The sequence below is a fragment of the Chiloscyllium plagiosum genome, chromosome 20 (assembly GCF_004010195.1).
Source record: "Chiloscyllium plagiosum isolate BGI_BamShark_2017 chromosome 20, ASM401019v2, whole genome shotgun sequence".
Classification (NCBI taxonomy): domain Eukaryota; kingdom Metazoa; phylum Chordata; class Chondrichthyes; order Orectolobiformes; family Hemiscylliidae; genus Chiloscyllium; species Chiloscyllium plagiosum.
The window spans coordinates 56,645,204-56,665,936 of NC_057729.1; the positions used below are offsets into that span (position 1 = coordinate 56,645,204).

Genomic DNA, 20,733 nt, shown 5'->3' on the forward strand with positions numbered 1-20,733 from the left:
CGAGTGGCCAAAACCGCTGGACAGATGTTTGCTGTTTGTCCCACAACCCAATTCTTTCAACATATCCCTCACACAATCCCGTAGAGACAGGGAACTGGTCTTGACCATGAGTGAAGAGTTCTTCTGAACAACATAGAAACGTTCAGAATAAATTGTCGATGCAGCACAATTGGGAGGCAAGCAAAGCAAATGTCAAGCTAAAAATCTGGCCTTACATATCAGCCAAAGAGGACTGAGAATTGAAAAGACATTAATTTCACTTTCCCAATCACTGTTCCTGCATCTGTGCTTTATCCGAATGATTGATATTTGGGAAAATCCTGTGTGTGCTGAGCTTCAAGAGTCTACAAGATATAACTTTCTCGTCTCCTGCTGGAGTTTTGATTGACAAATAAGCAGCAGATTGTGCTGTGCCCGTTCCCTCTGTACTTTGTGTTTTAGCTGGGTTGTGATGTGATAGGGGACTGTGCATTCTTTCAGTCACCAATCACATATCCAATCAATCTTGTAACTCGACACCCATTGCACTGGCAACCAGAGGAAAACTTGCAAAAATCATCAGGGAGCTTTTAATGTTGCTCGCAGACTGGCTTTTCTCAGTTTCACTTGAGGATTGGCTGCAAATGTTGCAGGGAGAGAGAAACAGAGAAAGATAAACAGAGTTAGAGAAAGACAGACAAGAGGAGGATACAGCGAAAGGCAGACAAGAGCAGGGACAGCAACAGAAAGTCAGTGAGAATCAGAGAGCTAGAGTGTGAGACAGAGCAATAGAGGGAACGTGAAAGATACAGAGAGACAGACAGAGACGGTGACAAGAAGAGAAAGGGGAAGCAGAGACAGAGAGAGGGATTAAATGTAACAGGAGCTGGATTAGAAGGATTTTGACAGTCAGCTGGTGGAAGCCGCAAAGCTGCATTCCTGTCAGAGTTGTGTTGCCGGGTCTGGGACTGATTCAGATTCCTGCCTGAATGTGGTTGGGACAGGGCTGGAGGTAGACCAGAGATAAACACAGCTTTCAAACAGTGCCTGCTAGCCCTTGGCCAGGGTGGAGAGGAAGGCAGGCACAGGCAGTGGGTAGAATGTGGGTACCAGCTCTCGCTCTGAATTTACTTTGGGTTTCGGTCAGTCTGACTGGATCCAGCAGCCAGTGGCGAGGAGCGAACAGTCCACGTGGGCACTACCACCGTGTCCAGCATGGGCACTGCACCTACACCTTCGTCCTGCCTGAACCAAGTCACTGCAGAGCCAACAAGCAGCAGGACACCAACGCTCTCCAACGGGACGCTCCACCCAGTGAGCCAGATACCTCCCTCCAGAAACTACGCCATCTGGAGACAGCGACAGAAAACAATACCCAGTGGCTGCTGAAGGTAGGATCCTTCATGCACTCATGCCTGGCATGTGTCTCACCCATCGCTAACCGTTTTGAGAATGTGCTTGTTAGCTCTGTTCTTGAAGGGCTTATGCCCGAAACGTCGATTCTCCTGTTCCCTGGATGCTGCCTGACCTGCTGCGCTTTTCCAGCAACACATTTTCAGCTCTGTTCTTGGCCCAGTAGTAGTTTGATATAACCCAACACACTCATTAGACAGCAAAGAGTTAACCATGTTGTTGTCCTTTTATTTGAAAGGGGAAGGCAACAAAAATGGAGAACTATTGGCCATCCAACACCTTTTATCGGGAAAACTTTAGAGTCTGTTATGAAGGATGCAATAGCCAAATGTTTAGAAATATATAATTTGATCAAGCAGAGTCAGCCTGGTTTCATGAAGGGGAACTATTGCCTAATAAAAGTATTAGAATTCTTTGAGGAGGTAACAAGCAGGATAGATAAAGGGGAGCAGTGCATATAGTTTCAATTTCAGGAAGACATTTGATAAGCTACTGCACATGAGGCTACTCAATATGATAAGAGCCCATGGTGTTGGGGGCAGTGTATTAGATGGATGATTGACGTACTAACAGAAGACAGAGGTATGGCAGAAGGAGAGCACTTTCAAGATAACAACCCTGTAACTACTGGAGTGCAACAGGGATCAGTGCTGGGGCTATGTTTATTTAAACTATATATTCTTGACTTGATTGAGGGAAGGGAATGTACTATCGACAAGATAGTGGTTGACACAAGAGTAGAGGGAAGGCAAGTATTTTGCGGTAACAACTTGGATGTGAATGTGGATGGTATAATTAACAAGTTTGCAAATGACACGAAAATCGGTGGTGTTGTCGATAGTGAGAAGGATGCGCTCAGGCTACAGACTGATATTGATCAGCTGGTAAATTAAGCAGAGCAATGGCAGATGGAAGTTAATCCTGGTAAGTGTGAGGCGATGCATTTTGGGAGATGTAATAAGGGAAGGATATACACAATGAATGGCAGGTCCCCAGGGTGTACTGAGGAACAGAGGGACCTTGGTGTATAAACCCATAAATCCCTGAAGGTGTCAGCATCGGGAGACAGGGTAGGGAAGAAGGCAGATGGGATGATTGCCTTCATTAACTGGGTGTAGAATATAGGAGCAAGGAAGTCTTATTACAACTTTATAAAACATTAGTTAGGTGGAATACTGTGTGCCGTTCTGGTCACCACACCATTGGAAGGACATGATTGCACTGGAGAGAATGCAAAGGAGACTCACCAGGATGTCACCCTGGATGAAAAGTCTCCGTTATGAGGAGAGACTGGATTGGCTGGGATTGTTTTCTCTGGAGCAGAGGAGGCTGAGGGAGAATCTGATTGAGGTAAACAACGTAATGAGAGGCATAGATGGAGTAGATTGTGAGAATCTTTTCCCCATGGCAGACATGTCTCAGACCAGAGGGCACAAGTTTAAATGAAGATCAAATGGTTTAGAGGAGATATGAGAAAGAGTTTTTTCATCCAGAGGGTGGTAGAAATATGGATCAGGCTGCCTGAGAGGATGGGGAGGCAGGTACTGTCGGAACACTTAAAAAACATCTGGATGAGCATTTAGCATACCAGGGCATACTAGGCTACAGACTAGTTTAGTTTGGTATTTGTTATTCAGCACAGACAGTGTGGGCCGAAGGGCCTGTTTCTATGCTATATGACTGTATGACTGACTGTAGGATGTCACAAAGAGTCTGTAGAGGGATATAGAAGCTAAGCCCAAGTGCCAAAAATGTGATAGATTATTTAACTTGGAGAAAAACTGCAGGAAAGATTTGGGAGTCTGTGGGTATAAATCACAAAAAAAACAAGGATTCAAGTTCAGTTGGCAACAGGGAAAACACATGGAATGTTGGCCTTTATTTCAAAGGGAGTGGGGTATTAAAATAAGGAGGTATTGCCTAAACTATGCCAGGTAGTAGTTGAACTGCAGCTGGAATACAATGAGCATTTTTGGACCGTTATCAAAGGAAAGATACACTGACATAGAGACGGAAAAAGATAGTCAGGATCTAAAAGTTGAAGTTCTAAATTGGAGGAAGGCCAATTTTGAGGGTATTAGGCAAGAACTTTCAAAAATTGATTGGGGGCGAATGTTCGCAGGTAAAGGGATGGCTGGAAAATGAGAAGCCTTCAGAAATGAGATAATGAGAGTCTAGAAACAGTATGTTCCTAAAAGGGTGAAAGGCAAGGCTGGTAGGTATGGGGAACGCTGGGTGACTAGAGAAATTGAAGTTTTCGTCAAAAATAAGAAGGGAGCATACATCAGGTATAGACAGCAGAGATTGAGTGATTCCCTAGGAGTGTATAAAGGCAGTAGGAGTATACTTAAAAATGAAATCAGGAGGGCAAAAAGGGGACAGGAGGTAGCTTTGGCAAAAAGGGTTAAGGAGAATCCAAAAAGATTTTATAAATACATTAAGGACAAAAGGGTAACTAGGGAGAGAATAGGGTCTCTTAAAGATCAGCAAGGCTACCCATTTGTGGAACCACAGGAGATGGGGAAGATACTAACTGAGTATTTTGCATTAGTGTTTACTATGGAGAAGGACATGGAAGATACAGAATGTAGGGAAATAGATGGTGACATCTTGAAAAATGTCCATATTACAGAGGAGGAAGTGCTGGATGTCTTAAAATGCATAAAGGTGGATAACTCCCAGGACCTGATCAGGTATACCCTAGAACTCTGTGGGAAGCTAGGGAAGTGATTGCTGGGCCTCTTACTGTGATATTTGTATCATCAACAATCACAGGTGAGGTGCCAGAAGACTGGAGGTTGGCAAACATGGTACCACTGTTTAAGAAGGGTAGTAAGGACAAGCCAGGGAACTATAGACCAGTGAGCCTGACGTCAGCGATGGGTAAGTTGTTGGAGGGAATCCTGAGGGACAGGATGTACATGTATTTGGAAAGATAAAGACTGATTAGGGATAGTCGACATGGCTTTGTGCATGAGAAATCATGTCTCACAAACTTGATTGGGTTTTTTGAGGAAGTAACAAAGATGATTGCTGGGGCCAAAGTGGTGAACATGATCTATATGGACTTCAGTAAGGCGTTCGACAAGGTTCCTCATGAGAGACTGATTAGCAAGGTTAGATCTCATGGAATACAGGGAGAACTAGCCATTTGGATACAGAACTGGCTCAAAGGTAGAAGACAGAGGGTGGTGGTGGAGGGTTGTTTTTCAGACTGGAGGCCTATGACCAGTGGAGTGCCACACGATATGGTGCTGGGTCTACTGCTTTTTGTCATTTATGTAATTGATTTGGAAGTGAATATAGGAGGCATAGAACATAGAACATTACAGCACAGTACAGGCCCTTCGGCCCTCGATGTTGCGCCGACTTGTGAAACCAATCTAAAGCCTGTCTAACCTACACTATTCCATTTTCATCCATATGTTTATCCAATGACCATTTAAATACCTGTAAAGTTGGCGAGACTACCACTGTTGCAGGCAGTGCGTTCCATGCCCCTACTACTCCCTGAGTAAAGAAACTACCTCTGACATCTCTCCCATATCTATCACCCCTCAACTTAAATCTTTGACTCCTCGTGCTAGCCATCGCCATCCGAGGAAAAAGGCTCTCCCTGTCCACCCTATCTAACCCTCTGATTATCTTATATGTCTCAATTAAGTCACCTCTCAACCTTCTCTCTAATGAAAACAGCCTCAAGTCCCTTAGCCTTTCCCCATAAGACCTTCCCTCTATACCAGGCAACATCCTAGTAAATCTCCTCTGAACTCTTTCCAAATCTTCCACATCCTTCCTATAATGCGGTGACCAGAACTGTACACAATACTCCAAGTGCAGCTGCACTAGAGTTTTGTACAGCTGCAGCATGACCTCGTGGCTCCGAAACTCAATCCTTCTACCAATAAAAGCTAACCCACCGAATGCCTTCTTAACAACCCTATCAAACTGGGTGACAACTTTCAGGGATCCATGTACATGGACACCAAGGTCTCTCTGCTCATCTGCACTACCAAGTATCTTACCATTAGCCCAGTACTCTGTATTCCTGTTGTTCCTTCCAAAGTGAATCACTTCACACTTTTCTGCATTAAACTCCATTTGCCACCTCTTAGCCCAGCTCTGCAGCTTATCTATGTCCCTCTGTAACCTGCAAAATCCTTTGTCACTACCCACAACTCCACGACCCTTAGTGTCATCTGCAAATTTACTAACCCATCCTTCTACACACTCATCCAGGTTATTTATAAAAATGACAAACTGCATTGGACCCAAAACAGATCCTTGCAGTACCCCACTAGTAATCGAACTCCAGGATGAATATTTCCCATCAACCATTACCCTCTGTCTTCTTTCAGCTAGACAATTTCTGATCCAAACCGCTAAATTACCCTTAATCTCATGCCTCCGTAGTTTGTGCAGTACCCTAACATGGGGAACCTTATCAAACGCCTTACGTAATCCATATGCACCACATCAACTGCTTTACCCTCATCCACCTGTTTAGTTACTGTTTACAAAATCATGAAGGGTATAGACAGGGTGGAAGAGACAAGCGTTTTCCCAGGGTGAAGGATTCAATAACGAGAGGTCGCGCTTTCAAGGTGAGAGGTGAAAAGTTTAAGAGGGAATACACGTGGTAAGTGCTTCACACAGAGGGTGGTGGGCATTTGGAATGCGTTGCCAGCAGAGGTGGTAGAGACAGGCACGGTAGATTCACTTAAGATGTGTCTGGACAGATGCATGAGTAGGTGGGAAGCAGAGGGATACAGATGCTTAGGGATTGACAGGTTTAGACAGTACATTTGGATTGGCTCAGGCTTGGAGGGCCGAAAGGTCTGTTCCTGGGCTGTAAACTTTCTTTGTTCTTTGTTCTTTGTTCTTAAAGAAACTCAATAAGGTTTGTGAGGCACAACCTACCCATCACAAAACAGTGTTGACTATCCCTAATCAACTTATTCCTCTCTAGATAATAATAAATTCTATCTCTTATAACCTTTTCCAATACTTTACCCAGAACCAAAGTAAGGCTCACTGGTCTATAATTACCAAGGTTCGCTCTACTCTCCTTCTTGAACAAGAGGACAACATTTGCTATCCTTCAGTCCTCTGGCACTATTCCTGTAGACAATGACAACATAAAGATCAAAGCCAAAGGCTCTACAATCTCCTCCCTGCCTTCCCAGAGAATCCTAGGATAAATCCCATCTGGTCTAGGGGATTTATCTATTTTCACACTTCCAGAATTGCTAACACCTCAATCCCATCTAGTCTATTAGCCTGCTTCTCAGTATTCTTCTCAACAACATTGTATTTTTTCAGTGTGAATACTAACAAAAAATAGTAATTTCGCACTTTCCCTATCTCCTCGGATGTCTAGTGTGGAGATGACACCAAAATTGGAGGTGTAGTGGACAACGAAGAAGGTTACCTCAGAGTACAACAGGATCTAGATCAGATGGGCCAAGGGGTGGCAAATGGAGTTTAATTTATATAAATGCAAGGTGCTGCATTTTGGAAAAAGCAAATCAGGGCAAGGCTAATACACTTAATGGTAAGGTCATGGGGAGTATTGCTGAACAAAGAGACCTTGGAGTGCAGGTTAGTAGTTCCTTGAAAGTGGAGTCTCAGGTAGATAGGATAGTGAAGAAGGTGTTTTGTATGCTTGCCTTTATTGGTCAGTGCATTGAGAATAGAAGTTGGGAGGTCATGTTGCGGCTGTACATTGGTTTGGCCACTTCTGGAATACTGCGTGCAGTTCTGGTCTCCTTCCTATAAGAAGGATGTTGTGACACTTGAAAGGGTTCAGAAAAGATTTACAAGGGTGTTGCCAGGGTTGGAGGGCTTGAACTGTAGGGACTGAACAGACTGGGACTATTTTTCCTGGAGCGTCAGAGGCTGAGGGGTGATCTTACAGAGGTTTATAAAATCATGAGGGGCATGGGTAGAGTAAATAGGGTAGGTCTTTTCCCTGGAATAAATGAGTCCAGAACTAGAGGGCCTAGCTTTAAGGTGAGAGGGGAAAGGTATAAAAGGGATCTAAGGGGCAACTTTTCACCCAGCGTGTGGTGTGTGTATGGAATAAGCTGCCAGAGGAAGTGGTACAATTACAACATTTAAAAGACATCTGGATGGGTATGTGAATAGGAAGAATTTAGAGGGATATGGGCCAAATACTGACAAGTGGGACTGGATTTACTTCGGATATCTGATCAGCATGGACAAGTTAGATCGAAGGATCTGTTTTTGTGTTGTGCATCTCTATAACTCTGTGACAATGGAGGCAGTCCAGAGAAGGGTCACTTAACCGATACAAGGCGTAGAAGGATTGTCTTTTAGGGAGAGGTTGAGTAGGTTGAGCCTGTACTCATGGAAATTTAGAAGAATGAAACACTGAGGGAACTTGACAGGGTAGATGTGGAAAGTTGGTTCTCCTTATGGAGGTGTCTAGGACCAAAGGAGCAACATCTCTGAATAAGCAGTCACCGACTTAAGATAGAGATGAGGAGGAACTTCCTTTCAGATGATAATGATAAGATGGAGCAAATATGATGGACTGAATGGCCTAAATTTGCTAGTATATCCTATGCTGTTTTGATTTATGTGAGACCAGAGTCTTATATAAACCTAAACCAGGTAAGAATGATGCATTCCAGTGAGGTACTAAGGGTGTGTTGCAGAGTCAGAGGAGCTGTATTCAAAACCGATGCAAATCCATGACCTGACTACTCTCTCACGTGGCTGTTAAAATATTCCGTGCCACTGCCATGATTCTCAGGCAATTATCCTCGGTACTTATTCCTCAATGATCAACACTAACAACAGAGTCTCCATTAGCGTTTTGCTGTCAGTGGGAGTTTGCAGTGAGGAATGGAATAAAACCTAGGGCTGACTGGTGTTCCCATTCATTTCCAGGGCCAACGTTTAAAATTGCTGGGAAGTAGGGTTACAAAATCCTTTAGGATCAAGTGAGATCATGAAAGGAGTTTTCTTTCAATATTTATTTTTCTTCTGGTTAATTATTCATCTGATGAAATACCCCTCTGATTAAATACCCTTCTGGTCAAATACCCCATTGATTCAATGCCCCACTGACAGCTTCTAACAATGCTCTGTAGTTAAACCTTTGCTCCTTTGGCTAAGCCTCGTGCTTCTGGTTTGACTTCTGTTGGTTTAAGTGAAGCTCTGATCCTCTGATCCCCTGCACATTCAAAGTTAGCAGCTTGGGGGTTCCTGACACCTCAACCAGGATCTTCAGAAGTCAGGGAAATCCTGACGCCCATCTTGTAAAATCTGCTTTTCCACTGCCCTAAAGCAACAGAAAGGCTGCCATCCTTATCTGATCTGGTCCGTATGTGACTCCAGACCCACAGCAGCTTGGTTACTTCTAGATGTCCTTCAAAAGAAAGCAAGCCACTTAGTTCAAGAGCATTTAGGATTGGGCTCTCCTTATGATCCCCGCAGCCCATGAAAGAATAATAAACAAAATTGATCCCAACTACGTTGAAAGTTAATTCCTGAGATGTGGCCATTGTTTATTGCTGATCCCTGATGGTCTCTTGAGAACGAGGTGGTGAGCTGCCATCTTGAAGCATGTGTCACAAGGACATGATGGAGTTGTCAGCTCCAACATATTACCAGGTGAGAGGAGGAGCCATGGTGCTTTCACCTGGTTAGCTGGTTAAGAGTTAACCAGATGCTATTGGCAGTGCATCTGGGACTGTCACTCAAATTGCCAGACACACTTATCTTCACTTAAAACAAGTCATGTGGGATTGTTGAAACATCTCACCAATACACCTCAGTTACAGCTCTCTCTCCCTGTGATTGGCAGGGCACATCTGTCCTTGATCATACTGTAAGCTGTTCTTCTTACGCTGACATCCCAGGAGCTCAGCGATCCCAACTATGGACACAATTCAGGGGAAATGGTGGAGCCCTTTCCACCAACACTAACCAACCCCTTCCGCCCCCACATCTCAAAGAAGTGACAGCAGATGATACAAAGGTAACATTTACAAGGCTGAGATTGATAGATTTCTGACAGCTAGGGTCAGCAAGGAATACAGTGCAAAACTGGGTAAATGGTTCTATGATGAACCATTAACCTCTGGAAGAGAGTTGACAGACTGAATGGTCTGCTGTTTATATGATAATAGGCTGTGATATCACTCTTCCCATGTCAAACATTAAGGCAGGCAAGAAAACAGCTCAATGAAATAAAAGCTGACACTGGGAAATTGGGCAAAGAAGAGATTTTTGTGTGACTTTGTAATTGTGACAATAAAACAGGAAGCAAGGGAGAGTCTGAGAATCATAAAATTGCTATTCAGAGCATTAATTCTGCATTGACTCTTCAAATGAGCATCATTACTAAATGCCACACCCCCATACCCTTGCACGTTATTTGTATTTAAATACCCCTCCAATGCCTACTTGAATCTTCAGTTGAACCTCCATGCAGCACATTTCCAGCAGCACATTTCCAGCAGCACATTTCCAGCAGTACATTCCAGGTTCTAACTACTCACTGGGTGAAAAAAGAATTCTCACATCAGATTTGCTTCTTTGGCAAATTACTTGAAATCTTTGCCCTCTCCTACTTGTTTCTTTTATAGTTTCTCTCCCCTATCCCGTCAGGTCTGCCTGTGACTTTGAAAACTTGACCGGGTCTCCTCTCAACCTTCTTCATTCCAAACAGAACAAAGAATCCCAGTTTCTTCAATCTATCCTCAGAACTAAAGTTCCTCATTCCTGGAACCATTCCTGTAAATCACTTCTGTGTTCTCTACAGTACATTCACACCTTTCCTGATGCCCATGACTGAGGAAAGCGAGGGAGAATGGTTGAGAACCAAAAAAATGTAAAAACATTAGAAATGAGAGCAAGGGTAGGCCATTCATGAGTCATTAAGTTTAACAGCATGGAATCAGACCTTTCTGTCCAACTCATTCACACTGACCAAATTTCCCTAACTAAACTCTTCCCATTTGCCTGTGGTTGGTCCATATCCCTCCAAACCTTTCCTATTCATGTACTTTCCAAATGCCTTTTAAATGTTGTAAATATACCTGTGTCTACCCCAACTATGGTTGATTTTCTACCTCAGTTCTCATTTTCCTACACTACCCCTATATCCTTTAATTTCCAAATATGGATATGTGGCTTCCTCTGCCTGTCATATCCTTATACACCTCGATCAGGTCTCCCTCTCAACTTTTGCTGCTGAAGGGAAAACAACTCCAGCCTTTTGAAGCTTCCTTTGCAGCTCAGACCCTCCAGTCCAGGAAACATCTTGGTTAATCTCCTCTGTACCCACTCCAGTACAATGCTATCCTTCCAATAATGTGGTGACCAGAACTGCACACAGTACTCCAGTTATGGTCTAACTAGCATTTTGTACAGTTCCAGCATAACTAGAAGGCTCAGTGGTTAGCACTGCTGCCTCACAGTGAGCTGAGTTATCTTCCCCCCAGCCCCACCCCCACCCATTTATCTCTCAGCCCCCCTGCCCACAAGCCTCATTCCTGATGAAGGGCTTATGCCCAAAACGTCAATTTTCCTGCTCCTCAGATGCTGCCTGATCTGCTGTGCTTTTCCAGCACCACACTTTCGCCTCTGATCTCCAGCATCTGCAGTCCTAACTCTCTCCTGTTCAATCAAACTTGCCAAACATGACCTTCCCTTAATAAATCCATGCTGACTAACCCTGATTAGTCTGTGCTCCTCCACGTGCAGATGTATTCTGTCCCTCAGAATTCTTTCTAAGAGTTTCCCATCATAGGCTACACTGACTGGCCTGTACTTTCCTGGTCTAACCATTCCATCCTTTTTAACAGCACCGGAGTTTATAGATTTTAGAAAGCACTGTGCAACATGCTAGTTGCAACCTATCTGTATTTTACTTTTTAATTCAATTAAATTTCCCTACTGTAATTCATATTTTAGCACAAATAATGTTCCACGATATAGAAAATGGAAAAGAATACAGTTGCATAAGCACCAACAGTGCTACAGACAACCATTCCCATGTGAGGTTAAATTATTTCATTTATAATGCCATCCACACCCAGCTGAGAGCAACAAAATACATTATCATATTGAAGGCTCCAGTAAGTTGGAGCAGCGTGGTGGCTCAGTGGTTAGCACTGCTACCTCACAGCACCAGGGGCCTGGGTTCAATTCTACCCTCAGGTGACCGTCTGTGTGGAGTTTGCACATTCTCCCTGTGTCTGTGTGGCTTTGCTCTAGTTTTCTCCCACAGTCCAAAACAAGTGCAGGTTAGGTGGTTTGGCCATGCTTAAATTGCCCATAGTGTCCCAGGATGTGTAGTCTAGGTGGATTGGCCATAGTAAATATGGGATTACGGGGATAGGGTAAGGGTCTGGATCTGGGGATGGGTGAGATGCCCTTTGGAGGGTCAGTACCGACTCAGTGGGCCAAATGGCCTCTTTCTGCACTGTACAAATTATATGACAATGATCTTAATGATGTCAGATAGAAAAGTAAAAGCACTTCTCTCTATTAAGTGCAAGTGTAGAATGGGCATGTGTACTCCATAACCTCATCTCCTAAACAAAGACGTTGTATGACCCGGATCTGGGACTATGCTGTAGTTGCTGTAACACAGAGTGCTGGATTAAGGAGGTACAGCCTCTACCTTAATGTTAGCCCACACACCTGTGTGCCTGGGGAATGTAAAGTTTTTTACATAATAGTTAATTGTAATAAATGTCCATTGGATTCTTCAGTACCATTAGATTCACACCCAGTTTCTTGTATTCTCCGAGGTAGCAAGCAGGACCACTTCAGGTAAAATATCCTTGGAGGTGGAGCACTCACACTACCTCTTTGGTCAAATATTTGGTCCCATGTTTTCCCTCTGTATGTCACCTAGTGTCAGGTTGGTTTGTCGACTTCCTGAGAAGAAGTTGCTTGCTTTCTATTACTTGGCTAGTTATAGTTATGATTCCAAATCAGAAGTGTGTACATTTAAACCCATCACCCCCTGGAGGTCCTAAATTGGGCTGACATTTCAGTCGAGCACTGGGAGTATTGTCCTATCTGATAAGGTGTTAAACGCTTTAGTTGGAAGCAAAAGTGAACCCCTGGCACTATCTTAGGAACAGCAGGGGAGCTCTCTCTGGTGTTCTAACCAATATTTATCACTCAATTAATGTCATGAAAACTGTTTCCAAATAAAATACTGAAGATGTTGAACTCGATTAAAACATAAAGCCACTGCGAAGATTGGTCGGGTCAGACAGCAACTGTGGAAACAAAGGCAGAGCTAATCTTTCAGGTTTCATATGGAGGAATTTTCATTACTAAGGCTGTTTGAGGAGTTTTCTGTGTGTGAATTGACTGCCTCAATTCCTATGTTACAGCATTGACTAAATTTCAAACACTATTTCATTAGCTTTGGAGTGTTTTGCAAAGTCCTGATGTTGAGAAAGTTGCTGTGGCAAAACAAGCCTTCCTTTTTTGTCCAATTAGCAAAAAAACAGATGAAGAGTAATGTTGGACTTGAAACCTTTAACCTCTATTCCTTTCTCCAAGGTCACTGCCAGAAGTGTTGAGTTTCTCCAGCGATTTCTGTTTGCATTTCACATCATGAATGAGCACAACAACAGATTCGGAGCCAGAGAGCTATTTTAGGTAGTCGTTTGAAGTATTTGATTTTCCAGTCCATTAATAGAATGCTTCCAAGGATGAATGATCTGAGTAGATGGAGAGAGTGCAGAAACTGGGGTTGTTCTCCTTTTAATAACGAATGTGAAGGGAGATGTATTACCTTCAAAATTTTTAAATATTTTTGAGGGTAAGTCAGAATAAATTGTTTTCAGTAGCAGATTCAGAGGGATCTCACTGAAACAGATAAAATTCAACAGGACTCGCTAGACTGGCTGTTTCACCTGATGGGAAGTGTCTAGGACAAGTGATCAAGCTCTCAGTACAGACCCTGAGGTGAGCCGTTCTGGAGTGGACATCACTGTCAGAAATGTTACTCATTGCTCTACATTTTGCCATTTTATTTTATAGGAGAAAGTGAGGTCTGCAGATGCTGGAGATCAGAGATGGGATCAAGCTCTCAGTACAGACCCTGAGGTGAGCCGTTCTGGAGTGGACATCACTGTCAGAAATGTTACTCATTGCTCTACATGTTGCCATTTTATTTTATAAACCTTTGTTACTGCATTTCTAAGGAGTTGTAACCGGAATATGTAGATTTAACATTTTTGACAGAAGAATCAAAAGTGACGTGAAGAGTGTTTAATTAATTTTATGATCTGGAATGCAGGTCCTGAAATCGTGCTGGAAACAGATTGAGTAATAACTTCCAAAAGGAAATCAGACAAATATTTGAAGAGAGAAGGAAAATCCTGGGTAACAAAGAGAGGGAGAATAGGAGAGTGGGATTAACACCCTCTGTGTAAAAAGGATGCCCCTTAGGTCCCTTTTAAATCTTTCCCCTCTCACCTTAAACCTATGGCCTCTAGTTTTGGAGTCCTCTACCCTGAGCAAAAGACCTTGCTATTTACCCAGATTGAATAATGCTCTCGGGTAGCAGCACAGGGGCAGAAGGATGAATGGTCTCCTCTTGTTTCGTATTGTTCAGTGATTCCATAATATAAATCAGCTGCAGAGGAGGTTGGAAAAATTCCAATACAAACACCAGAAAATAATTCAAATTCATCCTATTCATTTTATGCCCCCAACGTCCACTCAAAACCCTTATTCATTAGGGAAAAACCTGGAGAAAATGCAATGAAATATTTTTATTTGTGTTTCACCCAAAGCTGGTGCCTTTGCCCAAAGCAAACAAAGGCATTAAGAGCTACAGCCTGATTGGCGAATGCAAAGGTTTAATGATTTTTTTGAATTTTTGCAAATTTCAGCTAAAGTCTGTTTAAAATGTGGATTTTATTTTGAAGTTTGGTGATGAGAATTTCAATCTAATTGTTCAGTGAAATGGCATCCTTGCGTTTAAAGTGAAAAGGACTCTCACCCAGCTATCAGTCAAATGTTAATTCTTTCAGCTGGTTCTTATGAAAGGAGTTCTGTTGCCTTTGAAAGGTCCATACTCTCGGGAAGATATTTTCAGGCACTGATTTCTGCCCTTGTTTGCATTTAATGTTCCTCGCTGTTTCCTCTGTCCCTGCGCTGTGTCGGATCAAGCTGCTGCAGAGGTGAAACCCAGACACTGCAAATCAGTTTGATCAGCGAGGAGACAGGCTCCAGCCCAGGCTACAGACTAAATAGAAGCAGGATTATTTCCTGATGAATTATTTATTACCAATCTGCCGCTACCAGTGAGTCTGCTAAACTCACACAACAGTGCAGTGTGACATGGAATGATTTCAACTCCCTTGGTATTTTCGGGATAATTTGTAAGGATATTAGAGGTAGGAGCTGATGGAGACCATTATATCTGTTCTACCATTCAATAAGATCATGTCTGACTTTCAAACACAACTCCAACTTACTGCTCCACTCCACATTCCTTGACTCTTAAAATAATCTATAATTCTATTTATCTCAGTCTTGAATAACTTAATGACTCAGAATTCTAAGGGCTACATATTTTTAATTTGAAGGATAAACAGAAAGATTTGAACACTGCTGTATTGCAAATAATTAACTAGTTTGTTTTTACAGTTTGAAGCAATTAGAGTCATAGAGATGTACAGCACAGAAACAGATCCTTTGGTCCAACGTGTCCATGCCAACTAGATATCCTAAATTAATCTAGTCCCATTTACCAACATTTGGCCTCATATTACTCTCAGCCATTCCTATTCAGATGACTTTTAAATGTTGCAACTGTCCCAGTCTCCACTACTTCCTCTGGCAGCTCATTCCATGCATGCACCACCCTCTGTGTAAAAAGGTTGCCCCTTAGGACCCTTTTAAATCTTTCCCCTCTCACCTTAAACCTATCCCCTCTAGTTTTGGACTCCCCTACCCTGAGCAAAAGACCTTGCTATTCACCCATTCCATGCTCCTCATGATTTTATAAACCTCTATAAGGTCACCCCTCAGCCTTTGACACTCCAGGGAAGATAGCCCCAGTCTATTCAGCCTCTCACTATAGCTCAAACCCTCCAACCCCGCCAATACCCTTATAAATCTTTAGCGAACCCTTTGAAATTTTGCAAAATCTTTTCTATAGCAGAGAAACCAGAATTGAACCCAGTATTCCAAAAGTGTCCTGTGTAGCCGCAACATGACCTCTCAATCCTAGACTCAATGCAATGGTTTTCACTCATAGGATTCTTAATGGGCTTGACGGGATAAATGCTGAGATAATGTTTCCCTTCATGGGAGAGTCCATGACAGAGGGCATAGTCACAGAGAGGTGTGGGGGCAGGGTCCTTGTATATATTTAAGGTTGAGATAGATAGATTCTTAATCAGGGGAATTAAGGTTTATTGGTAAGGGCAGGCAAGTGGACATGAGGAATCCCAATGATCCTAATGAATGATGGAGCGTGTGCGAGGGCCCATTCCTGTTCTTTTTTCTTATTAGTGTTATACATGGGGTATGCAACTCTCGGAGAAGTTAGATTTTGATATTTTTGTGAGACTAGCTGGCACCTGGTAATTTTAGGCAAAAGTGAGGACGGCAGATGCTGGAGATCAGAGTCGAGATGAGCCCATTCCTGATGAGGAGCTTTTGCCAGAAATGTCGATTTTCCTGCTCCTCGGATGCTGCCTGACCAGCTGTGTTTTTCCAGCACCACACTCTCCACCTGGTAATTTTAGGCTGAGGAAAACAAGACTGCCCAGCAAAAGCTTTTTGGATTGGTTTTAAGATTCAGTTTGTTACAGAACTGAGGAAAGAGCATTTATACTCAGACCTCCAAAATCTTGCATACCAAGCCAGATCCCCCTCCTTCTGCCTCTGCAAATTGAAGAAAACAAGTTCTAAAATAACCTGGAAAGCTTAATCGCTAACTCAAATAAAAAACCTAGGTCCAACTGACCAGCTGCCAAATTGAGGGGTGCTCATTGTCAATATTATTGTCAAAAACCAAAGAATTGTGAGAAAACCACCTCATTTCACCCTTATGGTTTGAACTCTTGACCAATAGAATTTCTTCCTTTCATTTATATTTCCTTCCATGGTATTTCTGCAGAATCATCTGTTGGGCCTGTCCTATTTATGAATTAATGTGTCCATGTTTGGATTTACAGGAGTTATCATTTGCGATTGCATATTAGCAATTCATTATCCATTTTGCCACATGTTAGAGGATGTTTGTTGATAATTAATAAGCTTTTGTTTTCTTGTGAGTTGATTCAGCCTGGTGTGAGTTTCTTTCCTTTCTGAGAGAGTGGACACATTCAGGCATTAACTGTGGTAGATATTTAAATTGGTCGTTGTGGGTTGGCACAGTGGCTCAGCAGTTAGTACAGCTGCCTCACAGCACCAGGGACCCGGGTTCAATTCCTGGGAATTGTGTGGGGTTTGCACACTCTCCCCGTGTCTGCATAGGTTTCCTCCAGGTGCTCCAGTTTCCTCCCACAGTCCAAAGATGTGCAGGTTAGGTGAATTGGTCATGCTAAATTGTCCCATAGTGTTTAGGTGCACTAGTCAGGGGTAAATGTAGGGGAATAGGTCTGGGTGGGATGCTCTTCAGAGGGTCGGTGTGGACTTGTTGGGCTGAAGGGCCTGTTTCCACACTGTAGGGAATCTAAACTAATCTAAATTGTCACTACTGGTGATACCTTATTGAATAGGAGAGCTTGAGTTCTAGCTCTCTCTTCCCATCAGGCTCATGTCAGCTTCGATAGCTTTCAGAGGTAGAGCATTCCAATGATTTGCAACCCAAAGTTGAAGAAAATTCTCTTTATTTCAGTTTGAAATGATTGTCCACTTATCCTGAGAGTGAACCCTCTATTGTCCACCCAGGAGAAACATCCTCCCAGCATCAGTCAAACTTCTTCTGAATTTTACATTTCAATTAGATCACAACTCATTTTTTAAACTCCAGGGAATATTGAGTGTACACTCTGTCACCTGTCATTTACCTCACCAAAGAGACTGCAGGGGTTGTTGGAGGGTCCAGATCGTTAGAAACCACAATGCTAAAAGCTTCTTCTCTGTTGGTGACATAACATTTTACAGCCGGAGCACATGGTCAGTGAAAGCCCAGAATAAACATCACCTTCCCCTCACCCAGTCTCATCTTAAAGACTATCTGAAAATGCTCAGTTATGAACAGCATAAGTCCCTCCTCCTTGTAACTTTGAGATGCTTTCTTGAAGGCAAGTGTCTCCTTTTAAATGTTGTCATTGTGCTTACCTCCACCACTTCCTCTGGCAGCATGTTCCATACATGCACCACCCCCTGTCTGAAAAGTTACCCCTCAGGTCCTTTTTAAATCTTTCCCCTCTCCCCCAAACCTATTCTCTCAAGGTTTCAACTCCCCTACCCTGGGGAAAATATTTTGGCTATTTACCCTATCCATGTCCATGTCCCTCATGATTTTTAAACATCATGTAACAGAGGTTACCCCTCAGTCTCTGATACACCAGGGAAAAATAGCCCCAGCCTATTCAGCCTCTCCGTATAACTCAAACTTTCCCATCCCAACAACATCCTTGTAAATTTGTGATTACTAAGCTTAGTGATCTTGGACTAAGCCCCACTCTCTGCAACTGGATCCTCAGTTTCCTGACCCACAGGCCACAATCAGTGAAGATTGGGGACAGTATTTCATCCTCACTAATGCTCAACACTGGAGCCCCCCCAGGGGTGCGTACTCAGCCCCCTACTGTACTCACTGTACACCCATGACTGCGTCGCCAAATACCAGACTACTGCCATTTACAAGTTCGCTGATGACACCACCATAGTCAGTCGAATCTCAGATGGCAACGAAACAGACTACAGACGGGAGGTGGAAGACCTGGAAAAATGGTGCACAGCAAACAACCTAGCTCTCAATGCCGGCAAAACCAAGGAACTCATTAGTGACTTTTGGCAGGATGTTACTCATGCCCCCCTACACATTAATAGCAGAGAGGTGGAACGAGTGGAGAGTGTCAAGCTCCTGAGAGTGGTCATCCACAACAAGGTTTCTTGGACCTTCATGTGGACGCACTGGTTACAAAGGCCCAACAACGTCTCTTCTTCCTCAGGCAGATGAGGAAATTTGCCATGACGGCGAGTACCCTTGCCAACTTTTATAGGTGCGCCAACAAGAGCATTCTGTCTGGATGTATCACTACATGGTATGGCAACTGTACCATTCAAGATCAGAGATGGTTACGGAGAGAGGTGAACTCAGCCCGGACAGTCACAAAGGCCAACCTCCCATCTATAGAATCCATCTACCAAGTCCGTTGTCAAGGAAAGGCCACCAGCATTCTCAAAGATCCATCCCACCATGGCAATGTTTTTCTACAACCTCTACCATCGGGGAGAAGGTACAGAAACCTGAACACATGCACGAGGTGGTTTTGAAACAGTTTCTGCCCTTCTGTTGTTAGAATACTGAATGGACTCACAAACTCTTAACATTCGCCTGTACCTGTGTTTTTGTTTTTGCCGCTGTTTACCTATTATTTACTATCGATGCTACTTAACTCTGGGATCTGGCTGTATTGCTTGCGAGACAAAGCTTTTCACTGTGCCTCGGTACACGGGACAATAAATTCAATTAAATTCAATTCAAACCTTTTCTGCATTCTCTCAAGTTTAACGACATCTTCTGTGGAATAGGGACCAGTATTGTACGCAGTATTCTAAAAGTGGCATCACCAATCATTCGGTTTGTGTTACAGCCCATGATTAATTTCATTTCCCATTGTGCTAGACCAACACCTCTGTCAAGTTCATTGGCTGTGACAGGGAAGCAGAGAGGTTCTGCTCAGACAGTATAAAACACTGGTAAGGCTGCAGCTAGAACACAGGCACCACATGCGAGATGTGATCAGATTGGGAACTGAAGACATTTGCAGGGATGTTGCCAGGAGTATGTCAGAAACAATGTATAATTTTAAGTTCTGAGGAAGGGTCACCAGACCCAAAAGGTTAACTCTGATTTCTCTTCGCAGATGCTGCCCAACCTTCTGAGTTTTTCCAGCAGCTTCTGCTTTTGTTTCTGATTTACAGCATTGGCAGTTTTTTCACTCTTTATAATTTTAAGTTTCCTTGACATTTTATATTTTGTGCATTAAGACCTGAGGGAGACATCGTTTTCATATCACGTTTTTGGCCTGGTGAGCTTAGCAGCAAGAAGTCTGCAGTCTTTTTTGGTCGCATGCATCTTAATGAGGTTTTACAGTCCCGGCAGTGAAAAGATGGGGATTCATAGTTTAGGATAATTAACAAAAAAATATGAAAAGTGTGCCGTTGCCTAGCGACAGGGAACTGACAAGGCACAGATACGTAGAATAACACAAAATCAGTTTGGGTTTACCGGAGAGTGGAGACAAAGTGTTAAAGTCTTTGGTAAGGAAGGAAACTGCAAGGAAGTCAGCTTAGGGAACTTGTATTTCCTCTGAAGTTAAAGTAACTGTGAGTTTCGTTTGCAGTATGTTTTAGGTGTCTCAGGGAGAGACCTGCCGAAGAAAAGCATCCAGCCAATGAACAGAAATTTATCGGAAGGTATCCAGTTAGCGTTATAGCAGCCTGAGTGTCAGATTGGAAATGGTGGTGAATCTTAGCTGGGGTTTGAGTGATTATACAGATATGGGTGGGACAGAAGGAATATTGTATTATTGAATATTGATAACAGGAATAGGGCAAATTTGAGTTATTTTCTGGTGTTTGTATTGAAATATTTCCAACAGCTTTATTGAGTCTAAGATATTTCATGCTTGTTCCTGTTTAATAAACTTTTTGTTTTTGTGTTAAAATTACATTGGCAGGTTCATTCAGTCACTGACTCCCACAGTTTATAACAAAAATCAGGTTAGAGTCTACCAAGCCAGGCTTCACTCAGACAGTGACTTTGTCCAGGATGAGAGGTGACTTGATAGAGGTGTACAAGATGATGAGAGGCATAGATAGAGTGGATAGCCAGAGACCTTTTTCCAGGATGGAAATGGCTATCACGAGGGGGCATCATTTTAATATGATTGGAGGAAGGTTTAGGGGAGATGTCAGAGGTAGGTTCTTTACACAGAGAGTGGTGGGTGTGTGGAATGCACTGCCAGCAGTGGTAATAGAATCAGATACCTTAGGGACATTTAAGTGACTCTTGGATAGGCACATGGAAGTTAGTACAGTGAAGGGTATGTGGGTTAGTCTGATCTTAGAGTAGGCTAAAAGGTTGTCACAACATTGAAGGGGGTGCCCTACTGTTCTATGTTTATGTTTTATGTTCTA

The 20,733-nt window shown here is 43.0% G+C and overlaps 1 protein-coding gene across 1 annotated transcript in view; it reads left to right on the plus strand.

The window, feature by feature from the left end:
• Positions 1-563: 563 nt before the first annotated feature.
• angpt4 (angiopoietin 4) overlaps positions 564-20,733 on the plus strand; it is a 125,321-nt gene continuing 105,151 nt past the window's right edge. Inside the window, exon 1 of the mRNA XM_043709991.1 lies at positions 564-1,370. Within this exon, the coding sequence (XP_043565926.1) occupies positions 1,080-1,370 (291 nt within the window). The 5' untranslated portion in view covers positions 564-1,079. The remainder of the gene's footprint in view (positions 1,371-20,733) is intronic.